The sequence below is a fragment of the Schistocerca gregaria genome, chromosome X (assembly GCF_023897955.1).
Source record: "Schistocerca gregaria isolate iqSchGreg1 chromosome X, iqSchGreg1.2, whole genome shotgun sequence".
Lineage (NCBI taxonomy): Eukaryota > Metazoa > Arthropoda > Insecta > Orthoptera > Acrididae > Schistocerca > Schistocerca gregaria.
Genome location: NC_064931.1, coordinates 180,801,193 through 180,825,923, shown reverse-complemented (window position 1 = coordinate 180,825,923; position 24,731 = coordinate 180,801,193). Strand labels below are relative to the sequence as shown.

The window sequence follows — 24,731 nt, the reverse complement described above, 5'->3', positions numbered from 1 at the left end:
CAGTTGGCCTACCCTTCAGTTACAGGAGCAGACCCACGTGCCGCCTTCCAGGTGAGATACAAAATTACCCTTACACAATTAACCAGCTGAGATACCAGGCATTGCTGGGTATTTATTTATTCCAATCTTCTCCTAATCCATCTCTTTGTCCTTCCTCTCGCTAACCACCCTCTCCTCCTCCTCACCCCCACCCTTGCCACCAAATCCATCCACCTCATCCTCACCCTTCTCTCTATCCATTACTATTAAAAGTATGACATGCAATAAGTCTCTCATTTGTGTTGTCCAGGTCATGAGAATGAGCTCTGCAGTGAGCCAGTAATTTTGTCAGCATCTTTCAGAACCTAAGATCAAGCCAGGGGAGGAGGGAGGAGAATATGAACAGAGAGGAGGGAGTAGGAAATGTAGGTGTTAAATATTAGACTTTAAGTATGTAAGCAAGAAGAAGTTTAAAAAGGTGTGAAATTGTGTTTCAAGTTTGCTGGAAGTCATTAAGTGCTCTTATTATCAAACACTGGATGAGTCTATTCTTGATAACTTGCACTCTATTTTAAGAAAACCTAGTTTTTCACACATCTCGAGTTTATGATGTCATATCTCCTGAACTATGTATCTCATAATGACATAATCTTGCAGGTACATTCAGTGGTGGCAAAATGTGTTGAAAATATAGATAGTAGTAAAGAAGTAATAAACTGAAATCTTATGTCTGAAGCAGCAGTTTTAATGCATGGATAGCGAAATTGTAGCATTATATATAAATTGACGTTGGAGAGGGGAAGAAAGGTAAGAAAGGGAGGGGGTCACTGCTGTCAGCTGTATTGGGACGTTATGCAGAATCAGCAGTGACAAGTGAAAATGTTAATAGAATGAAATTTTCATGCTATAGTAGAGTGTGCGCTGATATGAAACTTCCTGGCAGGTTAAAACTGTGTGCCAGACGGAGACTCGAACTCGGGACATTTGCCTTTCACGAGCAAGTGCTCTACCAACTGAGATACCCAAGCAGGACTCACGCCCCGTCCTCACAGCTTCACTTCTGCCAGTACCTCGTCTCCTACCTTCCACACTTTACAGAAGCTCTCCTGCGAACCTAGCAGAACTAGCACTCTTGAAAGAAAGGATATTGTGGAGACATGGCTTAGCCACAGCCTGGGGGAGGAGAACTTCTGTAAAGTTTGGAAGGTAGGAGACGAGGTACTGGCAAAAGTGAAGCTGTGAGGATGGGGCGTGAGTCGTGCTTGGGTAACTCAGTTGGTAGAGCACTTGCCCGCGAAAGGCAAAGGTCCCGAGTTCAAGTCTTGGTCCGGCACACAGTTTTAATCTGCCAGAAAGTTTCAAGTGAAAATGTTGACCAGACCAGGATTCGGATCCAGTATCTCCTGCTTACTACGCACATGCATTAACCACTGCACCATCCGGGACACAGCATCATCACAACTACGCAGACTATCTCACCACACCTCATGGCCGATCCATATTCCCATTGAGTGTCACCTATCCAAAGTCCCTTTCCATTTCCTCCACATTCGCTCTCTGAGATTACCACAGTAGGTCTGGCATATTTGTGCATCCGCATTGAAGACAGTGGATCTATTGCCCAGCTTGTCCCATCAAATTATATGAATGTGTGGGGTCTGTTCTTTCAGACATACTTTTTTTCCTTTTATTCTTTTGTCCGGGGGGCTGGTATCAGTGAGAAACAGCTTCGTAATGGTTTGAAATTATGTATAAAGTTTGCTTAAAGTTGCTACAAGCTCTCGTTCTCAAATGTTGGATAAATATAGTCTGTATATTTGCACGCAGTGTGTTACGCTTCTGTTTCATGCCCCCCTTCCCATGCCTTTGAGAGGTAAGTGGTTCTTACTCCCACTGTGCTTCTTTCCAGATAGCAAGTGATATGTGAAACAAGTTTAGTTGAAATCACTTCATTAGTTTAGGAAGAGATGTTATATTTACAGGGTTGCACAAAAGCACAGAAACACTATAAGAAATGCACGCTTGAACATAAATACAGATGATAGCTGGATTGTGCCATTGTATTTGACCACAAATGTCCTCAATATGTTGCAAGTTGCAGTCATGTTCTGTGTAATTGTGAGGGCCTTATGTCATAGCTAAGTGAATATGAATGTGGCCAAATTGTTGGTGGTCTTATGATGGGTGCTTTAGGAGGCACAATATTGAATATTTATACCACATACAGGGAAAGCAGAACATCATCCACTACATCACAACATGCATGAAAATGTGTGTTGAATGATCATGACAGACAGCCACTGAGGAGGATTGTGATAAAAGATAAGGGAACCACAGCTGCAAAAGTCACTGTAGAACTGATCATCACACTAGTTGAAGCCTTTCAATATCAAAACAACATAAAGGGTGATCCATAAGCACAGAACTGCTGGGCAAGCTGGAATTCTAAAGCCGATCTTCAATGATACAAGAGCCAGTGGTTTCGATGATGATTTGGTTAGCTGTATCTTGGTATTCTGTGGGCCCCATCGTTACTCTGCAAGGTTACATGACTGCCATGGATTCTGCAACAGGTCTGGCTAATCACGTTCATACCAAGGTATGATGTTTGTTCCCTGTTGTTGATACTGTGTTCCACAATGACAGGGCGCTTCTTCACACAGCTTTCATCCTCAAGGACTGGTTTTGTGAGGATGAGGCTGACTTGTTGCATCTACCCTGGCCACCACAGTCACGAGATCTCAATATTATTGAGCCTTTGTGGTATACGTTGGAGAGGATGGTGCTTGATCACTATCCAGCTCCATCATTGTTACCTGAACTTGCACTATTTTACAGGAAAAACAGTATAACATTCCCTTGAAAACAATACAGTTCAAGATGAACAGAAGCTGTTTGGAAAGCCAATGACTTTCCCATGCCGAATTAGGCACGGTAATGTGTTATGGTTTTGGTGTTTACATATTTTTGTCCAACCCTGTACAAATATCCATTTTCATAAGTTATAGAGATTATAACAACCAAACCAAGTTGTACAGAATTCCACTATAAGCACACTGCAAGAAGTCGTGTAACTTGCTTTAATACGTGAAGTACTTCATAAGTGTCCAAGGTTTGTTTCTAAAATATGTTACCCCTTGTAACTTGAAAATAAATTAATAGAGCAGTACAATAAATTTACATCAAGAGAAAACATAGTGTAATTAGCAATAGCATTACTGACAAAGAGAATGAACACAAAGGTAATCTGTTACTCTGTATGTGGCTTTACATAATGATGTGGTTGCAATTCTTCTAGTTTAAGCAATTTGAGGTTATTTGTCTGATTCTTACATTCAAAAACAGTGTAGTATTTGAAGTTAATCTCCTAAAAAGGAAGGAAGATAACAATGTAACATACTGCTGGCAACAAAACTCCAACTATGGTAGTACAATGATAAACAAATGGAATGGTTCTAGCATTCAGCTTAATGAATTTGGAAAACCCATGGCTGAAGATTTGAACCTATTCCTCCCAGATGTGGACATGATGTTATAACATCTGTGCTACATATCCCATTTAGTGTAAAAAATTGTTTTCGTTAGTATGATGTTAAAGGAGCACTAGCCCAGCAGTTGATGACAATAACTAAAAGAATGTAGCAGTAGCTCACTGAGAGGTTAGATCCCATTAAATCAAGAATTAAGCTCATTTGCTTCCAGTATCACTATGCAGATTTGCATTTAACTGAAATGTTAAACTAATAGCTACTTAAAAAAATTAAAACACAGAAATTTGAACTTAGAGCCAACTATTTGTGTTGTAAGTGCAAAATATGTAATTGAAATAATTAAAGGCACCCAGGAAAAGAATAATGAACATCTCATGAAACAGAAGGAAGCACTGATGGAAAGAGAGAAATTATGAGCTCCAATTTCTCAGATGAAGTATTAAAAGTGAGGAAAAACATGTTGAAAAGTATCAAAACTGCTGCTAATGCAATCATAAATTTACAAATTTCATTGTAACTACTACACTGACGTGCAAGTAGCTAGTTAATATTTAATTAGTTTACTTTTAATTTGAATTTGTAATTTTTATCAAGCGAACAAGGGAATTAACCATTATATAACTGGTTCCCAAACATGTGGCTGGACTATCTACAGTAAGTGAACATTACCCATCTCCAGCAGATATGGTCTTACTTCTAGAGAAATGTTAGGAACAAACAGGAATCAAGGACATGTTTTCTGCATATTTCTTTAGCATATCAGTGCCCAATCAATGTTATATAAGGTAAGCACTGTAAATTTGTTTGAACATTTAACAAAATTCATATATGTGACTATTAAGGAACAGCCTAACAACCACCAGAGAAACAATAAAAACTAAACTTGTAAGGTAACTGAACTAGTGATGTCTTAATTGTGCAGTTTAGGCAGCTTGGGACGGCAGAAAGACAATATTTTTTAGCTGAGTACAAAATAAGATCACAATTTTATTAATAACTACCAACCTTGAATTGCGGAAAATTGCCCTGTGACATACTGTTGCTCTACCAACAACTGGATTAAGCTCCCTAGGTACTACAAAAACAATTCTGTCACGTTTTGGATCTATTGGATGCTTCAAAAATGCAGCTAGAGCTCTGCACTTCACACAGTTCCCATCTGATCCATGCATACATTCGAAAGGTAGTGGTATGCTGTTCTGTTCAACTTGTTTTTGCTGTTCAACTGTAACTTCCCGTTCGACTGCAACTTCCCGTTCGGCTGCAACTTCCTGTTCAACTGCAACTTCCTGTTCAACTGCAACTTCCCGCTCGAGTCCAACTTCCTGTTCGACTCCAACTTCCCGCTCGACTCCAACTTCCCGCTCAACTCCAACTTCCTGTTCGACTCCAACTTGCCGTTCAACTCCGACTTGTTGTTCAACTCCGACTTCCTGTTCAACTCCTACTTCCTTTTCAACTCCATCTTCTTGTCCAACTCCAAACTCCTGTCCAATTCCAAATACCTCTCCAACCCCAAATTCCTCTCCTAATTCTTTTCCAACTCCAAATTCAAATTCCTCTCCAAACTCCTCTCCAACTCCGAATTCCTCTCCAACTGCGAATTCCTCTCCAACTCCGAATTCCTCTTCAACTCCAAATTCCTCTTCAACTCCAAATTCCTCTCCAACTCCAAATTCTTCTCCAACTCCAAATTCCTCTCCAACTCCCAATTCCTCTCCAACTCCCAATTCATTTCCATCTCCCAATTCCTCTCCAACTCCAAATTCCTGTCCAACTCCAAATTCTTGCCCAACTTCAACTTCCTGTCCAACTTCAACTTCTTGTCCGACTTCAACATCCTGTTCAATTACAACATCCTGTTCCATTTCAACTTCCCGTTCAACTTCAACCTCCTGTTCAACTTCAAAGCCCTGTTCAACTTCAACTTCCTGTTCAACTTCAACTTCCTGTTCAACTGCAATTTCCTGATCAACTGCAATTTTCTGTTTAGCTTCAATTTCCTTTTCAACTTCGATTTTCTTTTGAACTTCAGTTTGCTTCTCAGCTGCATTTTCCTGTGCAACTGTAGTGTCACGTTCAACTGCAATGTCAGGTTCAACTGCAATGTCATGTTCAAATGCAATATCATGTTCAAATGCAATGTCGTGTTCAAATGCAATGTCATGCTCAAATGCAATGTCAGGTTCAAATGCCATTTCATGTTCAAATGCCATTTCCTGCTCAAATTCCATATGCTCTTGCTCTTCATTCTGGTTATCTTGCTCAACTACCTTCTCTTTTTCTACTGACTTGACCTGTTGATACTGCTTGTCTTTTTCAGTTGGCTCAACAAGCCTTTCGTGTTCAACTGGCCCGTCTTGTTCATATTCTTCAGCAACGCTGCAAACAAAACATAGACTTGTTAGAATGCAGTTACAAATACAATCAGCGTTTTTGACAAAGGAAATCGTTTTAGCACTAAATCAACATATATAAGGCAATAAGGTGGGAAAGTATGAGACAATAATGAAGACTAATGCCACATGTCTAATTCAGGTTTTGAACATGTAAACACATAAACGTATTTTAATATCATAAACAGTTTCCAATGCAGATACATTCGGTACTACTATCAGTTACCATACATTTGGATTGGTGTGGGGATGGAGAGCAGAAGGGAAGGGGGAGAGACGGAGAGAGAGGATGGAGAAGGATAGGGGGAGAGGAAAGTGGTAATGAAATGGAATATGATAAAATGATGGATGAAGTACTTAATACTCTTTTTCAAAACTGCTTCCATCTTGGTAATCATAAGTACTTCATCATTGCGCAGATACAAAACTGAGATCAATAAATGTTTCCCAGGAATTCAAAAACAATTTTAATCGCCAAATATAGTAAAAACCACTACACCTGTTGGGTTATCTGATAGATTCTAGTTCAAATATGCGAAATAACTAGTCTGTATTACAAAAACAGTTGTCATGATTTTGTTTAATCATAGCGAGAGCACCAGCAATAGATTCTACAAAGAAGGTATTATGCATGTGAGACAACCTAATTCACAATAGGAGTCAAGAAACACGTTACTTTGTACAATGTAATCTCAGAGAATGACCACTAGTGGAAAATTAAATTTATTTGGTTGTATGAAGAGTGGTATCGACATTCTTGTTGCATACTTTTCATAAATGGAATAAAAATAAGGAGAGGTACGTGACACACACCATATGATGACTAGCAGAGTACACCCCAATGTAGATATAAAATGTCTGGCAATGAATTTGTCACCTGCAGCCCTTGAGTAAGATATGTTCACCAAATTAAAACTACAGAGTAGATGATACAAGAGAGGCGTTTTGCATTCTAATACATTGCTTCCATCTACAAATATTTTGCGCAAAGGCCATAAAAGCACGAGGGATTTGAACTAGCACAGAGGTTTTTCAACAACCATTCTTCCTTCGCACCATTCACCATTAGATCAGTGTAGTGGAGAGATAACAATGTACCCTTCGGCACACACCACATGGTGGCTTCCTGAGCACAGATTTAGTAGTTATAGCCAACTCGCTTGATCTAAATTTTACAGCATGTTGCAGAGTGGCCCCTCTAGCGATCTAATAATTGACCAGCGAGGTGACACTTGAGTGTTGGTCAGATTTTATCATGACATGTCTAAGAACACTTTGACTGTATTTCTATTGTAAGCCAGTTGTACTTAGCTTGCATACAGGGTTCAGAGTAGACATTTTTTCCTCTATCTTCGTAAAAATGAACTGTGACTGTCTGCAATATTTATTAATTTCTGCAATTGCTTGAGCATTTTAGTGTTGTGTCAGTTAACTTTGGAGTACTTTGGCGTAAGCGCCACTCTCTCTTCTTTCTGTCTGAATTTGTGACCGTTATGAACAGCCAGTAACAGGGTCACCATACTGGTCTCTTTCCAGCAAAAAAGAATACATCTGAATTTGTTGGCCTTTCCAGTCTTTGGGTATGGATCTTTCGTCAAGCAAACGGTTGTATATGATTGTTAAGTATGGAGCTAATGCATCAGCATACTCCGAAAGGAACCTAACTGGTATACAGTCTGGACCAGACGACTTGCTTTTATTAAGTGATTTAAGTTGCTTCACTACTCCGAGGATATTTACTTTTATGTTACTCACGTTAGCAACTGTTCTCGATTCGAATTCTGGAATATTTACTTCGTCTTATGTTGTGAAGGCATTTCGAAACTCTGTCTTCGATAGTCTCTCCATTGTTATCGCGCAGAGAAGGCATTCATTGTTTCTTGCCGCTACCATACTTCACACCAGAATCTCTTTGGATTTTCTGCCAGGTTTCGAGACAAAGTTTCGATGTGGAAACTGTTATAAGCATCTCGCATTGAAGTTTGCGCTAAATTTTGAGCTTCTGTAAAAGATCACCATCTTGGGGATTTTGCGTCCGTTAAAATTTGGCATGTTTGTTTCGTTGTTTCTGCGACAGTGTTCTGACCCGTTTTGTGTACCAAGGAGGATCAGCTCCGTAGTTTGTTAATTTATTTGGTATAAATCTCTCAATTGCTGCTGAAACTATTTCTTTGAATTCAAGCCACATCTGGTCTACACGTATATTATTAATTTGGAATGAGCGGAGATTGTCTCTCAGGAAGGGTCAAGTGAATTTTTATCTGCTTTTTTGAATAGGTATATTTTTCATTTATTTTTGGAGGATTTGGGATTACAATATGCAACCTCGCTACGACAACCCTGGGTTCACTAATCCCTGTATCGGTTTTGATGCTCGTTATTAACTCAGGATTATTTGCTGCTAAGAGGTCAAGTGTGTTTTCGCAACCGTTTACTATTCGTTTGGCCTCATGAACTAACTGTTCGAAATCGTTCATCAAACATCGGGCATGCAGCCGCGCAAATAAAATTTCCTCCACTGATATTCGTATCGTCCGGTCATCCTCAGAGTGAGTCACAGGACTGACGACAAGATGCCAATCGTGGCCTTATATACTCCACCGCGGCGGTACTGCGTATGCGGATCACAGATGCTGGTCGGTGGCAAAGATATACGCTTACACATGCACGTACAGACATTCGATTCGCTTATCGATGTATGATCGGCGGCGGTGACACCATGGCGACTTCTCTGCAGTTTAATTACCCCAAGAGCCGGATTCACATTTGTGGTATGGTTGCACGGGGTGGTTGAATTACATCGATTTCTTGAGCATTTGAGTTCCATCTATGCTATCATCAAATTTACTATAGAAATAGGAAAAGACTGATGCCTCCCCTTTTTGGATGTTGTCGTTCGCCGTAAAGCTGTTGGGACATTAGTACATGCCATATATCAGAAAGTAACACACACAAATCTATATCTTCATGCCAGTAGCTGCCATCACCCTTCACAGACCATAAGTGTCCTTAAGACCTTAGGGCATAGGGCGCACTGTACATATACGATAAAGACAATTTGCAAGAAGAGCTCACATACCTCAAGAGTATTTTTAAATCGAATGGATTTTCTCTGCAAGAAATTCGTAGAGCATTCAGTGCAAAACATAGAATACAGGTATGTGATGGGGAAGAAGATAGTAATTCCTTCAGATCTAGCGCGTTTTCGCACTATGTGGGTGCTCTTTCCCAGAATATAGGCCGTATTCTTGAGAAACACTGTGTTAAGGTGATCTTCCGGCCCCCAAAAAGACTGCAGCTTTACTCGGCTCTGGGAAGGTCGATTTACAGCTTTGTAAAGCGGGTGTGTATCAGATTCCTTGCGGAAATTGTGAGAAGTCGTACATAGGTCAAACAACGCATGAGAGATGTGTGGAACATCGAAGATACATACGCTTATTACAGCGAGACAAGTCAGCTGAGCCCGAACATTGGATTGATACAGGGCATTCCATGAATTACCAGTGATGGAAAGATTTTAAAAAACCGCATTCACAGTACCGCCGCGGTGGAGCATATAAGGTCGTGCTTGGCAGCTTGTCGTCTCCATCCTCACCCGACGCATCCACCAGTAGCGCCTCCTTCCCTCTGCCCAATGTGGCTTTCGGCCGTCCTTCTCTACCGATGACCTTCTCCTTCATCTCACTCACCACCTGACCGAACAATTAAATTCCCGTCGCTCCGCCATCTTCGTCTATCTCGACCTTGAGCGCGCCTACGACCGTGTCTGGCATTCCGGTCACCTCTTCAAGCTCAAACCTTCGCCCTTCCTCTTAATTACGTCCGTCTGATCGTCTCCTTCCTTTCTCACCGTCCTTCCTATGTCACCCTCCATAACACGGATTCCTACACCTTCCACCCCTCCGCTGTTGTGCCCAAAGGTTCCGTCCTCTCCCCTCTTCTCCACCTTCTTCACACGGCAGACATGCCACCGCCTTCATCCCCCTTACACCTTCTCCAATACTTCGATGACACCGCCTTCCTTGCCCTCGCCCCCACCCTGCAACGCTCCCAGCACCTTCTCCAATCCCATCTTCACTGGTTCACCGCTTGGTGTAACCAGTGAAAGCTCAAGGTCAATCCTTCCAAAACCCAGGCGATCATTGTAGGCAAAACTACACCTTCATTCTGCCTCCTTGATTTTAACCTCACCGTATTTGGCCGTCCTATTAACTTCACCCCCATCCTCAAGTACCTTGGCGTCACCCTGGACCGTCGTCCCCATCTCTGGACGATCCAAGCCAAGGCACGCTCACGACTCCACCTTCTCAAGCTCCTTTCTGGCCGCACATGGGGTCTGGACCCATACACAATCCTCCACACCTATAAATCCCTCATCTACCACATCCTCTGTTATGCCCATCCCGCCTGTATCTTTGCCCGCCTGGATCTTTGCCCCTCCTACCTTCTGCAAGTCCCTTCAAATCCTGGAACGCCATGGCCCTATGGCAGTGGCGTATCATTCCCAACAAATCCATTTCTGGCATTTAAGAACATAGCGAGCCCAAGCATGAAGCCGTTTAAAGGCCAGGAGGTGGCCAAGAGATGGATGCTGTTGGTAGCATTTGAGGGCATGACAGTGGTCTTCAATAGCTGCAGCAATTTCAGGGTCCACTACAGGACAGACTTCCTTCTGGGAGAACAAGAGAAAGAAGGAATCAGTGAAGCAGCTGCCAAAAGGATCATGTCAGTCAAACTCCACACAGGCTCATCAATGATGTCATGGGGTGGAGCGGTTGGGATGGCAGCCAAGGAAAAGGCATCAAAATTCACATAAGTAAAGGCCCACTTTGGATGGTGTCCAGGCAAGTGATGGTGAAGAAAAGATAAGATGACTGGAAAATGATCTCTGCTGCACAAATCGTCATGAACTCCCCGTTGAATATAGGGGAGGAATGCAAGGCTGCAGATGAATAGATCAATTGCCGAGAAAGTGCCATGTGCAGCACTAAAGTATGTGGTAACTACCACATTGAGGAAGCCGATATCAACCCCTGCCAGCAGGTCTTCAACAATCCTGCCCCAGTCAGTGGTCACAGTACCATCCCACAGAGGGTTATGGGTGTTAAAATTCCAAAGCAGGAGGAAGGGAGGAGGGAACAGTAGAAGGAGGGCAAGAAGAACAGGAAATGTAGGAAGCCACTCTGTGGGGAGATAAACACAGCATACCATTACCACAGAGTCCACATGGATCCAAACAGCTACTGTTTCCAGCGCAGCATGAAGAGGAACTAACCGTGTCCCTGCAGATCAACATACAGCCACCAACAGAGGCTCGCATGGGGCTGACCTGGCTCTGACAGAGGTCTTGGAAACGAGTTGGTGGATCAGTATCCACAAAACGAGATCCCTGCAATACAACACAAGTTACTGAGTAGAAAGAAAGAAGTGACTGCAATTCCAGAAGGTGGCGACAGTAACCATTACAGTTCCATTGGAGGAGAATACCACAAGAGAATGGATGGACATCAATTGGGCCATAATTGGTCATTGTGCCGATTCAGTGACCATCACTGGTACGGATGGAGTGACATCCATGAATGTCAGATTGCACCCTGATTGAGAGGGAGGGGGCAACACCCCATGGGATGTCGGGGGGTGTCTCATCCCAAGACTTATGCATCTTCTTCTCCTTTGGAGGGCGAGAGGTGGTGTGGTCAGGAAGAGAGCAAGTCACAGCAGTATCAGCATCTGAAAGAGAACAAGTAGCCTTGAAACCCACACAACGTGTCCTGGAGACACCAGGGAGGGATATTCCCAGAGGGAGCCTGACCTCCAGTGTGTGCCAGAGCAGAGGGTTCCTTCTCCAGCCGAGGTTCTGTGAGCAGAGGGAACAGGAACCGCCACAGAGGACGAAAGGATAGGGGGGCAGGATAGATGTAAGAAAGGAGGAGGAGGAAAGGACCCAACAAAAGCAAAGACTGACGTTAAAGATACCAGGTGGAGACAGTCAGATTTCTGTTGAGCCTCAAAGTTGGATAGACGGTCGACTGCTTTGTATTCTTTAATCTTCCTTTCCTTTTTGTTGATCTGGAAATCTAGGAAGCGAGGAGAATTTGCGCCGGAACTGCTCATGCACTTGGGTCGTTGGGTGCAAGGACTCCGCACATGCAGAGGGCAGCCACAGTCGCCGCTAATAGGATTTGTCTCACATCGCAAAGATGTGACCCAAATGGAGACACTGGAAACAGTGCACTGGACGTGGGATATAGGGCCTCACATCACAATAGTAAACATAACTTGGACTTTTTCCAGAAGGGTAACCCTCAAAGTCCAGAATGAAAGTGCTGGTATCAAAATGATTATCCTTAGGAGACCTCTGTACTTGCCAGACGTAACAAACGCCGCTCCACTCCAGATTAGAATGGGGTTCCTCGTCAGAGCCCCAGAAGAAAATAATGCCCTGGGTCATATTTACGGACTGGTGAGGAGTAATGCTCCACTGGGACGTCTCCTAAGCACTCACAAGCACGAAGGGAAGCTGATTGATTGGCAATTGAGGTTTCAATCAGTAGGCCACCAGATCACATCTTACTAACTGAGTCAATATCGCCAAACTTAACTTCGAGATGTTCTACAAAAACAAGAGGTTTGGTAGCGGCGAAAGTCTCCACGTCTGTCCAAGAACAAATCAAGAAACGGGGAAAGGGTGTCACCCCAAGCCAGTGGGCCTGCCCTTCCTCCCAGGAAGTGGCCAGAGAGGGAAGGCCGAGGAAGCAAAAGCAGCGGTAGAGAGATAACCGTTCCTGTCTGAAGAGATGGCTGTGGAAGAGTGGCCAAAAGTACGGAGTTTAGCACGCTTCATGTGCAGCGTTCGCCCTGCTGCCAGCCACTCTAATCAGGTGCTCACCCCGGAGGCGCCACCCTGCAGCGGCAAGGGCCACCTGCCGGGATTTTCGATACCCCAAAAAGATGAGTAACCACTTCTAGGCACACACAAGGCGGTGACAGACCTTGTACCTACAAATAGGCCGGGCCTTATCGGCAATGTCACTATAAAAACGGGGATTAGCGATCATGTCGTCATTATAACAATCTTGATTACGAAAGTTAATAAATCAGTCAAGAAGGCTAGGAGAGTGTTTCTGCTAGATAGAGCATACAAGCAGTTACTAACATCTCATTTAGACAGCGAATTGCCATCACTTAGTTCCAGTGAGATGGGTGTAGAATAATTATGGGCCAAGTTTAAGCAGATTGCAAATCATGGTCTGGAGAGTTATGTGCCTAACAAGTGGGTAAATGATGGAAAAGACCCACGATGGTTTAATAACGAAATTCGGAGGATGCTGAGGAAGCAGAGGCTGTTGCACTTTCGGTTCAAAGGGCAACGCACAAATGACGACAAGCGAATGTTAGATGAGATTCGGGCGCCTGTGAGAAGATCTATGCGCAAAGCATACAACTACCCCTATCACATCTTAGCAAAAGATCTGGCAGAGCACCCGAGGAAATCCCGGTCTTATATAAAATCGCTAATCGGGTCTAAGGCTTCCATTCAGCCCCTTGTTGACAAGTCTGGTGTGGCAATTGAAAACGAAAACAGTAGTTTTAAATTTCACGTTCAAGAATTCGTTCACATAGGAGAGTCGTACAACATACCGACATTTCACCGTCGGGCGGACTCCCGTACGGACGACGTTGTAGTATGCACTCCTGGCGCAAAGAAACAACTGAAAGATTTGAAAGTAAATAAATCACCAGGTCTGGATGGAATCCCAGTTCGATTTCACGAGTACTCTACGGCATTGGCCCTTACCTTGCTTGCATTTATCGTGAAACACTCGCCCAGGACAAAGTCCCACGCGACTGCAAAAAGGGCGCAGGTGACTCCAGAATACGAGAAGGGTAACAAAACGGAACCGCAAAATTACAGACAGATATCTGTAACCTTTGTCTGATGCAGAATCTTTGAACATATTCTCAGTTCACATACAATAAATTTTCTTGATGTGGTGTCAGCGCCAGACACCACACTTGCTAGGTGGTAGCCTTTAAATCGGACGCGGTCCGTTAGTATACGTCCGACCCGCGTGTCGCCACTATCAGTGTTTGCAGACCGAGCGCCGCCACACGGCAGGTTTAGAGAGACTTCCTAGCACTCGCCCCAGTTGTACAGCCGACTTTGCTAGCGATGGTTCACTGCCTACTTACGCTCTCATTTGCCGAGACGATAGTTTAGCATAGCCTTCAGCTACGTCATTTGCTACGACCTAGCAAGGCGCCATTATCAGTTACTGTTGATATTGTGAATCATGTACCGTCAAAACCGACGTTCATCATTAATGGATTAAACTTAAGTATTCCACCAGCTACGACCGTTTTTCTAAATTCTAATTTCCTTGTCCTGCTCCAGACCTAACGCCAGCCTGCGTGAGACAAACGAGAGCATTTCGGCCTCCTATAGTAACACGGTGTTGGCTATCCTGCCAACCACAAACACTTGAGATGGTTGAAATAGCTCTGAGCACTATGGGACTTAACTTCTGAGGTCATCAGTCCCCTAGAATTTAGAAGTACTTAAACCTAACTAACCTAAGGACATCACACACACCCATGCCAAAGGCAGGATTCAAACCTGCGACCGTAGCGGTCGCGCGGTTCCAGACTGTAGCGCCTAGAACCGCTCTGCCACCCATTGAGATGGTCTTAGGAAGCATTGCTCGTGCGAAACTCAACTTGCCCTTTCCTCACATGATACACTGCGAACTATGGATGAAGGGCAACAGGCAGATTCCATATTTCAAGATTTCCCGAAAGCATTTGACACGGTGCCCCACTGCAGGCTGTTAACAAAGGTACGAGCAATGGAATAAGTTCGTAGATATGTGAGTGGCTCGAAGACTTCTTAAATAATAGAACCCAGTAGAACGGCGAATGTATATCAGAGACAAGGGTGTCGTCAGGAGTGCCAAAGGGAAGTGTGATAGGACCGCCGTTGTTCTCCATACACATGAAAGATTTGCCGGACAGGGCAGGTAGCAATCTGCGGTTGTTTGCTGATGATGCCGTGGAGTACGGTAAGGTGTCGAAGTTGAGTGACTGTAGGAAGATAGAAGACGACTTAGCCAAAATTCCCAGTTGGTGTGATGAACGGCAGCTAGCCCTAAATGTGGAATAATGTAAGTTAATGCGGATGAGTAGGAAGAACAAACCTGTACTGTTCCGATACAATATTACTAGAGTCTTGTTTGACACAGTCAAGTCGTTTAAATATATGGGTGTGACGTTGCAAAGACCGCGGCGTGTACGTTACGACGATAAGCCTGAACACGCTCGCTCCTTCAGCTCAACAGACAAAATGTGTTGCTAAACCTGGTAACTAGCATTTGGGTGTTTAAGTACTAACGAGAATTGCGTCTTCTATTGGAATCTGGCATTATGAAGACATATTGATTACCAGTATTACAACAAAATTTAATTTAAAGTTCAGTACTTGTTTATAACATTTCGTCTCTTCTGCTTAACAGTCCTCATATCATGCAATATATCACAGGATATAATCATTTTGGCATGATTGTAATTTTATTGTACCCCAGTACAACTGTAACAAATTACAGGCCTACGAACTTCCGATCATTGTAGGATTAATAACAAAAAAATAGCTCTGTGCACTATGGGACTTAACTTCTGAGGTCATCAGTCCCCTAGAACTTAGAACTACTTAAACCTAACTAACCTAAGGACAGCACACACATCCATGCCCGAGGTAGGATTCGAACCTGCGACCGTAGCGGTCGCGCGGGTCTAGACTGTAGCGCCTAGAACCGCTCGGCCACACCGGCCGGCGGATTAATAACCGTAAGACTCCATAATAGCGGATTCCAGTAGAATATGCATTTCTCATTTATACGTACACACCTATTTACGAGTTAATTGAAGCAGAAACATAGTTTGTCTGCTGAGCCGAGCGAGCTCAGGCCTACCTTCGTGACGAATGTGCCACAGCCTGTCTGTCTCGTAGGCCTCGTTGCAAAGCTATATGAGATGGAGCGAGCATATGAGAACTGTCATAGGGAGAATGAATAGTCGACTTCGGTTTATTGCGAGAACTTTAGGGAAGAGTGGTTCACCTGTAAAGGAGACAGCATATAAGCGACCTGTTCTTGAGTACTGCTCGAGTGTTTGGGATCCATACCACGTCAGACTGAAGGAAGAAATCGAAGCAATTCAGAGCCGCGCTGCTAGATTTGTTACCAGTAGGTTCGAAAAACACGTGTTACGGAGATGCTTCAGGAACTCAAATGGGAATCTCTGGAGGGAAGACGATGTTCTTTTTGAGAAACTCTATTGACAAAATTTAGAGAACCGGCATTTGAAGCAACATTTCTACAGCCGCCACGAAGATAAGATACGAGAATTTAGGGCTCATACTGAGGCATACAGACAGTCGTTTTCCCCACGATCTATTTGCTAGTGGAACAGAAAAGGAAATGACTGGTACTGGTACACGGTACACTCCGCCACATACCGTTAGGTACGTTGCGGAGTATCGATGTAGATGTAAATGTAGACAGCTCACGTACCAGAAGGCTGATTTCTGTTGCCAGGAGGCCCAGAAAAGGGGGGGGGGGGGGGATGGGCGAGAGGAACTCACGTGGGAGACGCGACGGGAGAGAGGGAGCTCTTTTCATAATGGCTCACACAACGAAAACAGAATTTAGAAAGGGAAGTCAAACCCAAAGCCGAAAAAAAGGGAAGAATGGAAACACGAAACACAAGATGGAAAATGAACAGTGTAACCGAGGGAATAAACGGAAGGAGTGGATATGAGAAAGGGAATGAAAACTGGAAGAGAAGAAGGGCCGCAACACCTCGGGGCCTCGTGAGCGCCATGCACATAACCAAAAAAGGGCTGCAGGCCCCATGGGGGTTTTAAGTGAGAGGTCGAAGGGCATTTTGAATGCGCTTCTACGTCTGACTGTGGTGAGAAAGGATATAATAGATGTCAATTTCTTCTTTATAGAAGAGGAAATCAAAAACTATGAGCAGAACTTCGAAAGCTGCGTGGGTGTTGTGTCAGTGGGTGTATCAAACACGACTGGTTGCGGTAACTCTATCTGGTCGAGGCTGAAAGCAGAGTCTCAGTCTTGTGTGCAATTCAAATATGTCTGTCATTCACTGGTCCAAAGCATTCAACATTCAATAAGCAAGTTAGCATCATTCAAATGTTACTTCTCTCTCTGAATGCCCCAAATGGTTTTGTCGTAGTGAACTAGGTCTAGGAACGAATAAAGAACTATTTAGTGTCATGAATGCTGCTATAGAATTTGTGCAAAATCGAATAGGCCTTTGAAAAACCTTTCACAATTCGATGGCTTGTGTTTGCGAAGGCTGCGTTCAATACTTTGATGAACAGAGAAGAAATAAAAGCGTATTTCAGTGTGACGAAATAGCCTAATCCAAGTGATACTGATGGAGGAAATGACATGTGACTGTAAAAATTATTTGTTGATTGTGCTGTACAGGAATTTGGAAGGCTGAATAGTCTTCTTCAGTCAGCAAAAGCAGGCCACCGTTAGCTGCACCAACAGGTGTTCGGACACCACAAGAACGCACAGAACAAACTATTTGATATCAATGGACAGAAGAAGAAAATTCTTCTAGTTAAATTTTGGAGTCAAATTTCGGACGGAATCTGTTTCTTTCAGAAATGAAACAGTATTGTGGCTCACAAAGAACTGAGTTGAGAGGTACATGTCTGCGCAAGAGGAAACTCTTCATGACACGTAGGTATTTTCGTTGGCATGGGAAATTTTTGAAAATTTGTCGAAATTAAATCCTGATATAATTTTAAAGAAGAGTTATCATTTATCCACCTCGCTGGTTACACAGTCAGCATAAATGAAGAACAATATAGAAATTGCTGTTTGTCAACTGGAACGATGAAGCTGTCTTAGGGATTCCGAAAAACACTACATGGATTTTCTTGAACCTCAAGGATTTAAAGAGCTTTAGTGTACGCTTCCGCGACTGTTGTTACAATCAATAAAATTCTTCTCTGTATGTAACCCCACTGTTAATGTGTAAAATTCCCCGACGTTTCGGCCACTATTGCAAATGGCCTTCCTCAGGGTGTTTTTAATATCTGCTACTTTGCAACAGTGGCCCAAACGTCGGAAATTTTTACACATTGGCAATACGGTCACATAATCAGAAGAATCGACGTTAGTCCATAGTTGCTTGATACCTCAGACAGCAATGTTGTAGTCGAGAGAATGTTTTCTGTTTTTTACTCTATTAAGATAAACTCTAAATCTCCTTGACACTATTGTGAGCATCAGGTCACTATTCCTAATCACAAAGAAACATCGCAAAGCTTCGCTTAAGTTCCAGAAATGCCGAACTTCTCTCTTGAGAACATATATGTTCTACTATTGCCCAGTGGAGATATCTTTGATCTGGAAGTTTTGGGTGAGGTAAATATGAAAAAAAATGAGTTTGGGTCTTTTAGGATGGTTTGATTTTTTTTCTCGGATAGTTTGGCCTTCAACTATAATTTTATCTGGTAACCCTCTATCAGTAATTCTGTGGTCGTTGACCAGTGAGTTGTAGACAGCAGCAGTAGCAGAACCTAGTTTATAAACAGCTTTCGGCTTAGTCGTTTCTTACGTGCTTGTGTGTAGAAATGAAGTGTAATTGTTTGTCTCCTTTGAGTTGTGCTTATTAATTTTAGATTTTAGTTAGTAAGTCAGCTGTATGTTCCATGATTTTAAAAAAAAAAAAAAAGGCTCTGAGCACTATGGGACTTAACATCTGAGGTCATCAGTCCCCTAGAACTTAGAACTACTTAAACCTAAGTAGCCTAAGGACATCACACACATCCATACCCGAAGCAGGATTCGAACCCGCGACAATAGCGGTCGTGCGGTTCAGGACTGAAGCGCCTACAACCGCTCGGCCACATCGGCCGGCTCCATGATTCAAATTGCACGATAGATCGTAATGATGTGGAACAAGTCATTTTACATTCACATCGCAAATTACTTTGTACATATAGTTACATTCTGGACATTTCTACGTTATTTTCTATTTTTTTAATTACAAAGAGGAAAAAGATATACAGATGAGGGTTAGTAATTCTTACCTCCCCCCTCCCCCACCTTTTACACATCACAGTAATATAAACTTTTCTACGGAATAGAAGGAGTATTCGAGGAGAAGCTTCCTCAATTTGTTTTCAAATTTTACTTTGCTGTGTGTCAGACACTTCATATCAGTGGATAAGTATCAAAAATTTTTGTTGTAGCATTGTGCACCCCTTTTTGTGCTAAACACAGTCTTAATGTGGAGTAATGAAAGTCATTTTTCCTTCTGGTACTGCAATTAGGTACATCAATGTTCATTTTCAGCTATACTGTATTATTTACAACAAGCTTCCTGAGGGAATAAATATAGTGTGAAGTAGTAATCAGAATGCCCAACTCCTTAAACAGATGTCTACAAGATGATCGTGGGTGAGCACCACACATAATTCTTACAGCATGTTTTTGCGTAATGAAGACTTTCTTTCTGAAAGATTGTTGCTACCAGTTTTACGAGTAACAGTGTCGTGCTAGTTGACTTTTTAATGTCTTTCGCACCGTCATACGCTCCTCTGCCATTATGACTCAGATTAAATATGCGAGCGTCGGAAATAGTAGTGCTCTTGTCGCTGACTATAGTATAATTCGCTGGTGACGTTTAAGATCCGAAGTTGCAACGTTGTCGCGACAAGTACAGTATGTAGGTAGCAACCACGGCGCTCCACTCTCCGCGGCAATAGACCAGTTCTTTGAAGTCTCTACCGCCCATGCAACTTACGTAAAAGCTCAGTAATTCACATTCGTCATAGATCTTTATGGTGTCTCTAAGCATGTAAAAATCTGACCATTTACTTATCGCCAGTCTTACGCTAACGCAGTAATACCCCGACCTATGTTACCCCGTTTTACGAAATAAACCCGGCTTACGAGAGGTTCGAACGTGTTTCTTGAGGAAGCCTTTTATCCAAGGATCTGGCTTGACTGATGCATTGTATCTCTGTCATTTAAACGAAGCAGAACTGAGTCACGTGCCTCAAACAAGAAAAGAAAATCAGTACCTTTGGAATGTAAAATTAATATAAATTAATATAATCAAAGACATCGATGCAAAAATTAAAATTTGTAAATTGGCAAAGGAGTTTAACCAAGTGGAATTAACGGTCAGAACAATTACAAAAGGTTGTCGAAGCTGTGAAAATTGCTCAATTTTTGGGTTCGAGTCTCTTTTCTAAACGTCGTGGTATCATCGATCACACAGAAAGAATATTAAGATTATCGTTTGATAATCAACTAAGAGTGAAAAAGTCTCCTGTTTATCAGAACACGGTGTGCTCTCAAGCTAAGCTGGTTTTTGAGAGACTAAAAGAAGCTGGCGAGGCGTCGAAAGCTTAAATGTTTAAAGCTAGTAACGGTTGGTTTAGCCGATCCAAAAGTCGCCGTAATTGGCATAACATCGCAGCAAGTGGAGAAGCGGCAAGCGCAGATAAAGAGACTGTGTCACTCTGTCCAGAGAAACTCAAGGTAATTATAGAAGAAGGTGGCTATAACATGCAAACCATATTCGGCGCAGATGAAACTGATCTGCTCTGGAAGAAGATGCGTCAGAGAACTTACATCGCTTGTGCAGAGAAATCCCGACCAGATTTTAAAGCCACCGAAGATCTATTGATGGTGCTGGATAGCGCGAATGCAGTTGGTGATTGTAAACTAAAACTTATCTTTTTTATCACTCAGACAATCCAAGAGCTTTACAAAATACATATAAAGCTGGGTTGCCCGTGATTTGGGTGACAGGTTCTCTTGTTGAGGACTGGTTTGGTCAGTAATTCATACCTGAGAAGTCGAATGTTACTGCCAGTTAAAACAAATCCCATTTAAAGTGATATTATTGATCGACAACAAGTGAAAGTTGTATTTTTGCCACTGAATACAACCAGCTTGCTTCAACCTATGGACCAGGCAGTCGTTACAACATTCAAACCTTACTACACGAGACGATCGTTTGAGCATCTGCATGAAGTTATGAGACAAAACAAAGAGGTCTCTGTCCTGAGTCTTTAGACCCAGTTCAGTCAGAAGATCAAAATGACTGCTGCTAACTTGATAGAAGGCCTCAGTGGAATTGAGAAACAGTTACAAATTTTATAAAAAATACGCTCCAACAAGAGGCGCATTTCCGCTACAAAAAGGGGATACAAAATTTAGTACTGTGCTACGAGGAAGCTTTGTGTGAGAAGACAAAAATTTGACTCATCAGACGACACTGTTAGATTTTATGAAGCCTCCTATGTCATAGTAACTTCGGTTTACATTGTTGCATAATACTGTACTATAATTTGTTATTCTGTTCAACATTTCAGTAAAAATTTTTCTTCTAAATTACACTGTTTTGTTTAGTATCTGGTTCCAATTGAACATAATTTTTATATATTTATAAGCAAAATTGGACTTAGCACCGTTATAGCTCGTCCCACCTACTGCGTAAGTCCAAAGTATTACTGTACATCAGGATGTTAAAAAAAACTATCCAGTATTTCAGGGGATGATTGTACGCATCTAAATAAGAAAAACATGTCTTATAACTATGGATTCTTCAAAGCATACATTCTGACATATGAACACTTGCGCAGAGGAAATGCTCAACATGAAGTCGATTCAGCTCACGGCATGCCTCTGCCCTTCGATTCAAGGACTCGCAACTCTCTTTCAAATCGCTCGCGTTGTTTCTGAATGTGCTGAGATGCACGGATGACACGACTGCGTAGTGACTGCACATCGTTTATTGGAGTGACATACACGAATTGCTTCATGTGTCCCCATAACCAGGGAACGAGCAGCAAAGGTATGGGACCTTCCCGGTCAATCCACCGTTTTTCAAATGTCCTCGTCGGGTGCTCGACGCACAATGCAGAGAAAACGTGCTTGTGCGCCTTCATGCACGAACCACATTGTAGTCTGTCCTGACAGGGTAGTACATCCTGCAGCAAGACAGGCAGTAGGTTCTTCAGGAGGTGATAACGAGCGCCGGTTATCTCCGTGGTAGCACGTATGGCCCTAGTAATCTATCGCCAAGAACGCCTTCCCATACACTGATTGACAATCGATCGTGATGCGTTGTTTCTTTTCATCGGCCCACACATGGAAATTTACAATGCCGTCTCATGTAAACCCATCTTCACCACTAACTAAAATCTTGGAGGCAAATTGTGGATCTACAACATACTGTCGCAAGAACCACTGGCCGAACGGCACTCTGGCAGGATAGTGTTGTGTCCGAAGGGCTTGGACGCGCTGAACATGGTATAGATACAATTGCTTATGACGTACCGGCCAGACCAGAGGATGACTAACATCTTCAACTGCTGATATTTGTTGCACAATGGTTCCAGGATTGTCGTCCACTTTAGAACTGTTGGCCGATTGGAGTGGCCGTGCGGTTCTAGGCGCTACAGTCTGGAACCGAGCGACCGCTACGGTCGCAGGTTCGAATCCTGCCTCGGGCATGGATGTGTGTGATGTCCTTAGGTTAGTTAGGTTTAATTAGTTCTAAGTTCTAGGCGACTGATGACCTCAGAAGTTAAGTTGCATAGTGCTCAGAGCCATTTTTTTTAACTGTTGATATTTTTAAAAATATTGGGAATCCAATATATCGATATTTAAAGAAATCGTTATCAGCCCTCCACATATCGAGAAAAACTACTGATATGTCGACGGTAAAAATATCGAGGGCCGCTTACGTCAGCATTTCCCCTCACAAGTCTCCGCCCACCACGAAGACCAATCTTGTCATTTAGATTTTTGTTCAATATTTTTAGCGACTGTTTTTCAAGAATGCTGGTGTGAAGTACTAGCACACTAGTTGCGTTAAAAATTGTTTTTTAATGCAACTGTTATGCTATTTCTTCACATTGGAAATTTTGTTACTCTATTAACCCCCCCTCCCCCGTGGGATCTGATTTCTTCTTTGTGTCACTTTTACTTACTTCACACAGTCAAAGAGAAAGACTGGACGTGGTAAAAGCTCAAAAACCAGCAAGAGTCCTTCACACAGTGGAAGTAAAATTGTGCTCTGCTACAATTTCAAACATTTACCGAAAATTGCGAAAAAAAATAAATATGAAATAGAAATATCGGCACCGGTATTGCCATTTTGATATCGATATGTCGGCAGAAAGTATCGCCGATGGATATCGATGGCTTTTGAAAAAAGTACTGATATTTTATCAACAGCCATAATCCACTGCACATATAACACGCTCCTCCATATCAGGTGTACGAACTGAATGAGGCCATCCACTGACTGCTTTGTTAGGTGCTACAGAACCTTTCTACGAGACACTGGAACAGTCGGCTGAACAGGTTAACAGGTGGTACCCAGAGTGCTGGAATTCGTTCACTGTACAGGTTAAGGGCTCTCAGATTAACTCCATCTGCTAAACTATAGCAGTTAATCACGTCTGCCATTTCCCTTGTGGAATAACAGGCCTGCATTTTTAGGTTGTGTCAGAATATCTGCAAGAAAAAAAAACTTGTTGTACAGCACCACAAAAATCACAGTAACATGTACTTGACATGTGCGTAGGTCAAACGTAATGGAACGTAAAGAGAATTAATAAGACTGCAGTACAATCACACAACGTAAACGGAACAACTCAATGCAGACCACTGAGCCAACAAATGTTTACATCGATACTGCACAGCAGTACTCTGTTGACCCTGGTACGACACGGAGCGTCAACGCAGCGACGGTGCTCATATCCGTAACCACATCTTCGTGATGCGTTTCTACCTTGCAGTATTGCATGCCGGGGGGGGGGAGGTTATAATTAACGTTAATTATCGGGCAGTCGTCTGTAGTAGGTCCACTGGGGGCCGTACCGTACCCTGGGTTCGGTGTGGAGCGGTGGTGGGACGAGTGGATTGCCTGTAGCCTGTTGTAGGGTTGTGAACCACTGAGGGCTATGGCGGGGACGAAGCATCTCCGTCGTTTCTAGGTCCCCAGTTCCCATACAATACAATTATGGTGTACGCGTACGTGGAACCAGTATTTGCGCAGCAAGCAGGAACAGTCTGAAAAGCTTGTGAGGGTGTTCCTTGGTAGGCTGTGATGAGAAATAATCGTAACGAAAAAATTCGGTAAGTTGCGTCGTTTCCGAGTTAATTAGCATTGAAGTTAGCTAATTACTCACTTGCGCGCTCAAATTCAAGCATTTCGCCAGAGACGGTGTCGTCCAACTCGTTCCTCAATTGGGTTCCTACAACAAAAAGACAGCGATACAAAAACTGGACATGGGACGGTATTAAAGATCGAACACAAGTCATAGGCTGATAAGTCTCGTGTGCTATCATCTACGCTACGAGAACAACTGACACTAATTGCATCTGGCGAGCCAATTGGATTTGCACACACAACCGCCTGATTGAATTCAATGCTAATAATTCGGAAACAGCGCAAAATATCAAATTTTTTCCTGATTATTTATTTCTCAGCACAACCTACCCTGCAACGTCCTTATGAGCTTTTAGACTATTCCTATAATCCCAACACGAAGAAGGAGTTGTGAGAGATACACATAATTTGCTACAAGTGATTTTACATATGAAAGAAGACGTCTATTCAAATTTCAAGTCAGTCGCATAAATGTGGCGCTAGTAGCAAATCATGTTTGCTTTCAATACGCGCAGTGAGGGTGAGGGCATTAATTATCTTTGAGATTGCACGTAGTGAGTTAATGTCAGTCAAGAATGCCTTTAGGGCGACGAAGACGCCATTATCACCAGGTCACTGAGTTTGGACGAGG

At 42.8% G+C, this 24,731-nt stretch overlaps 1 protein-coding gene across 1 annotated transcript in view; it reads right to left on the bottom strand.

Moving 5' to 3' along the window:
- The window catches only part of LOC126297455 (uncharacterized), a 176,602-nt gene that overhangs the window by 61,095 nt on the left and 90,776 nt on the right, over positions 1-24,731 (bottom strand). Inside the window, exon 2 of the mRNA XM_049988315.1 lies at positions 4,476-5,852. Within this exon, the coding sequence (XP_049844272.1) occupies positions 4,476-5,852 (1,377 nt within the window). The remainder of the gene's footprint in view (positions 1-4,475; positions 5,853-24,731) is intronic.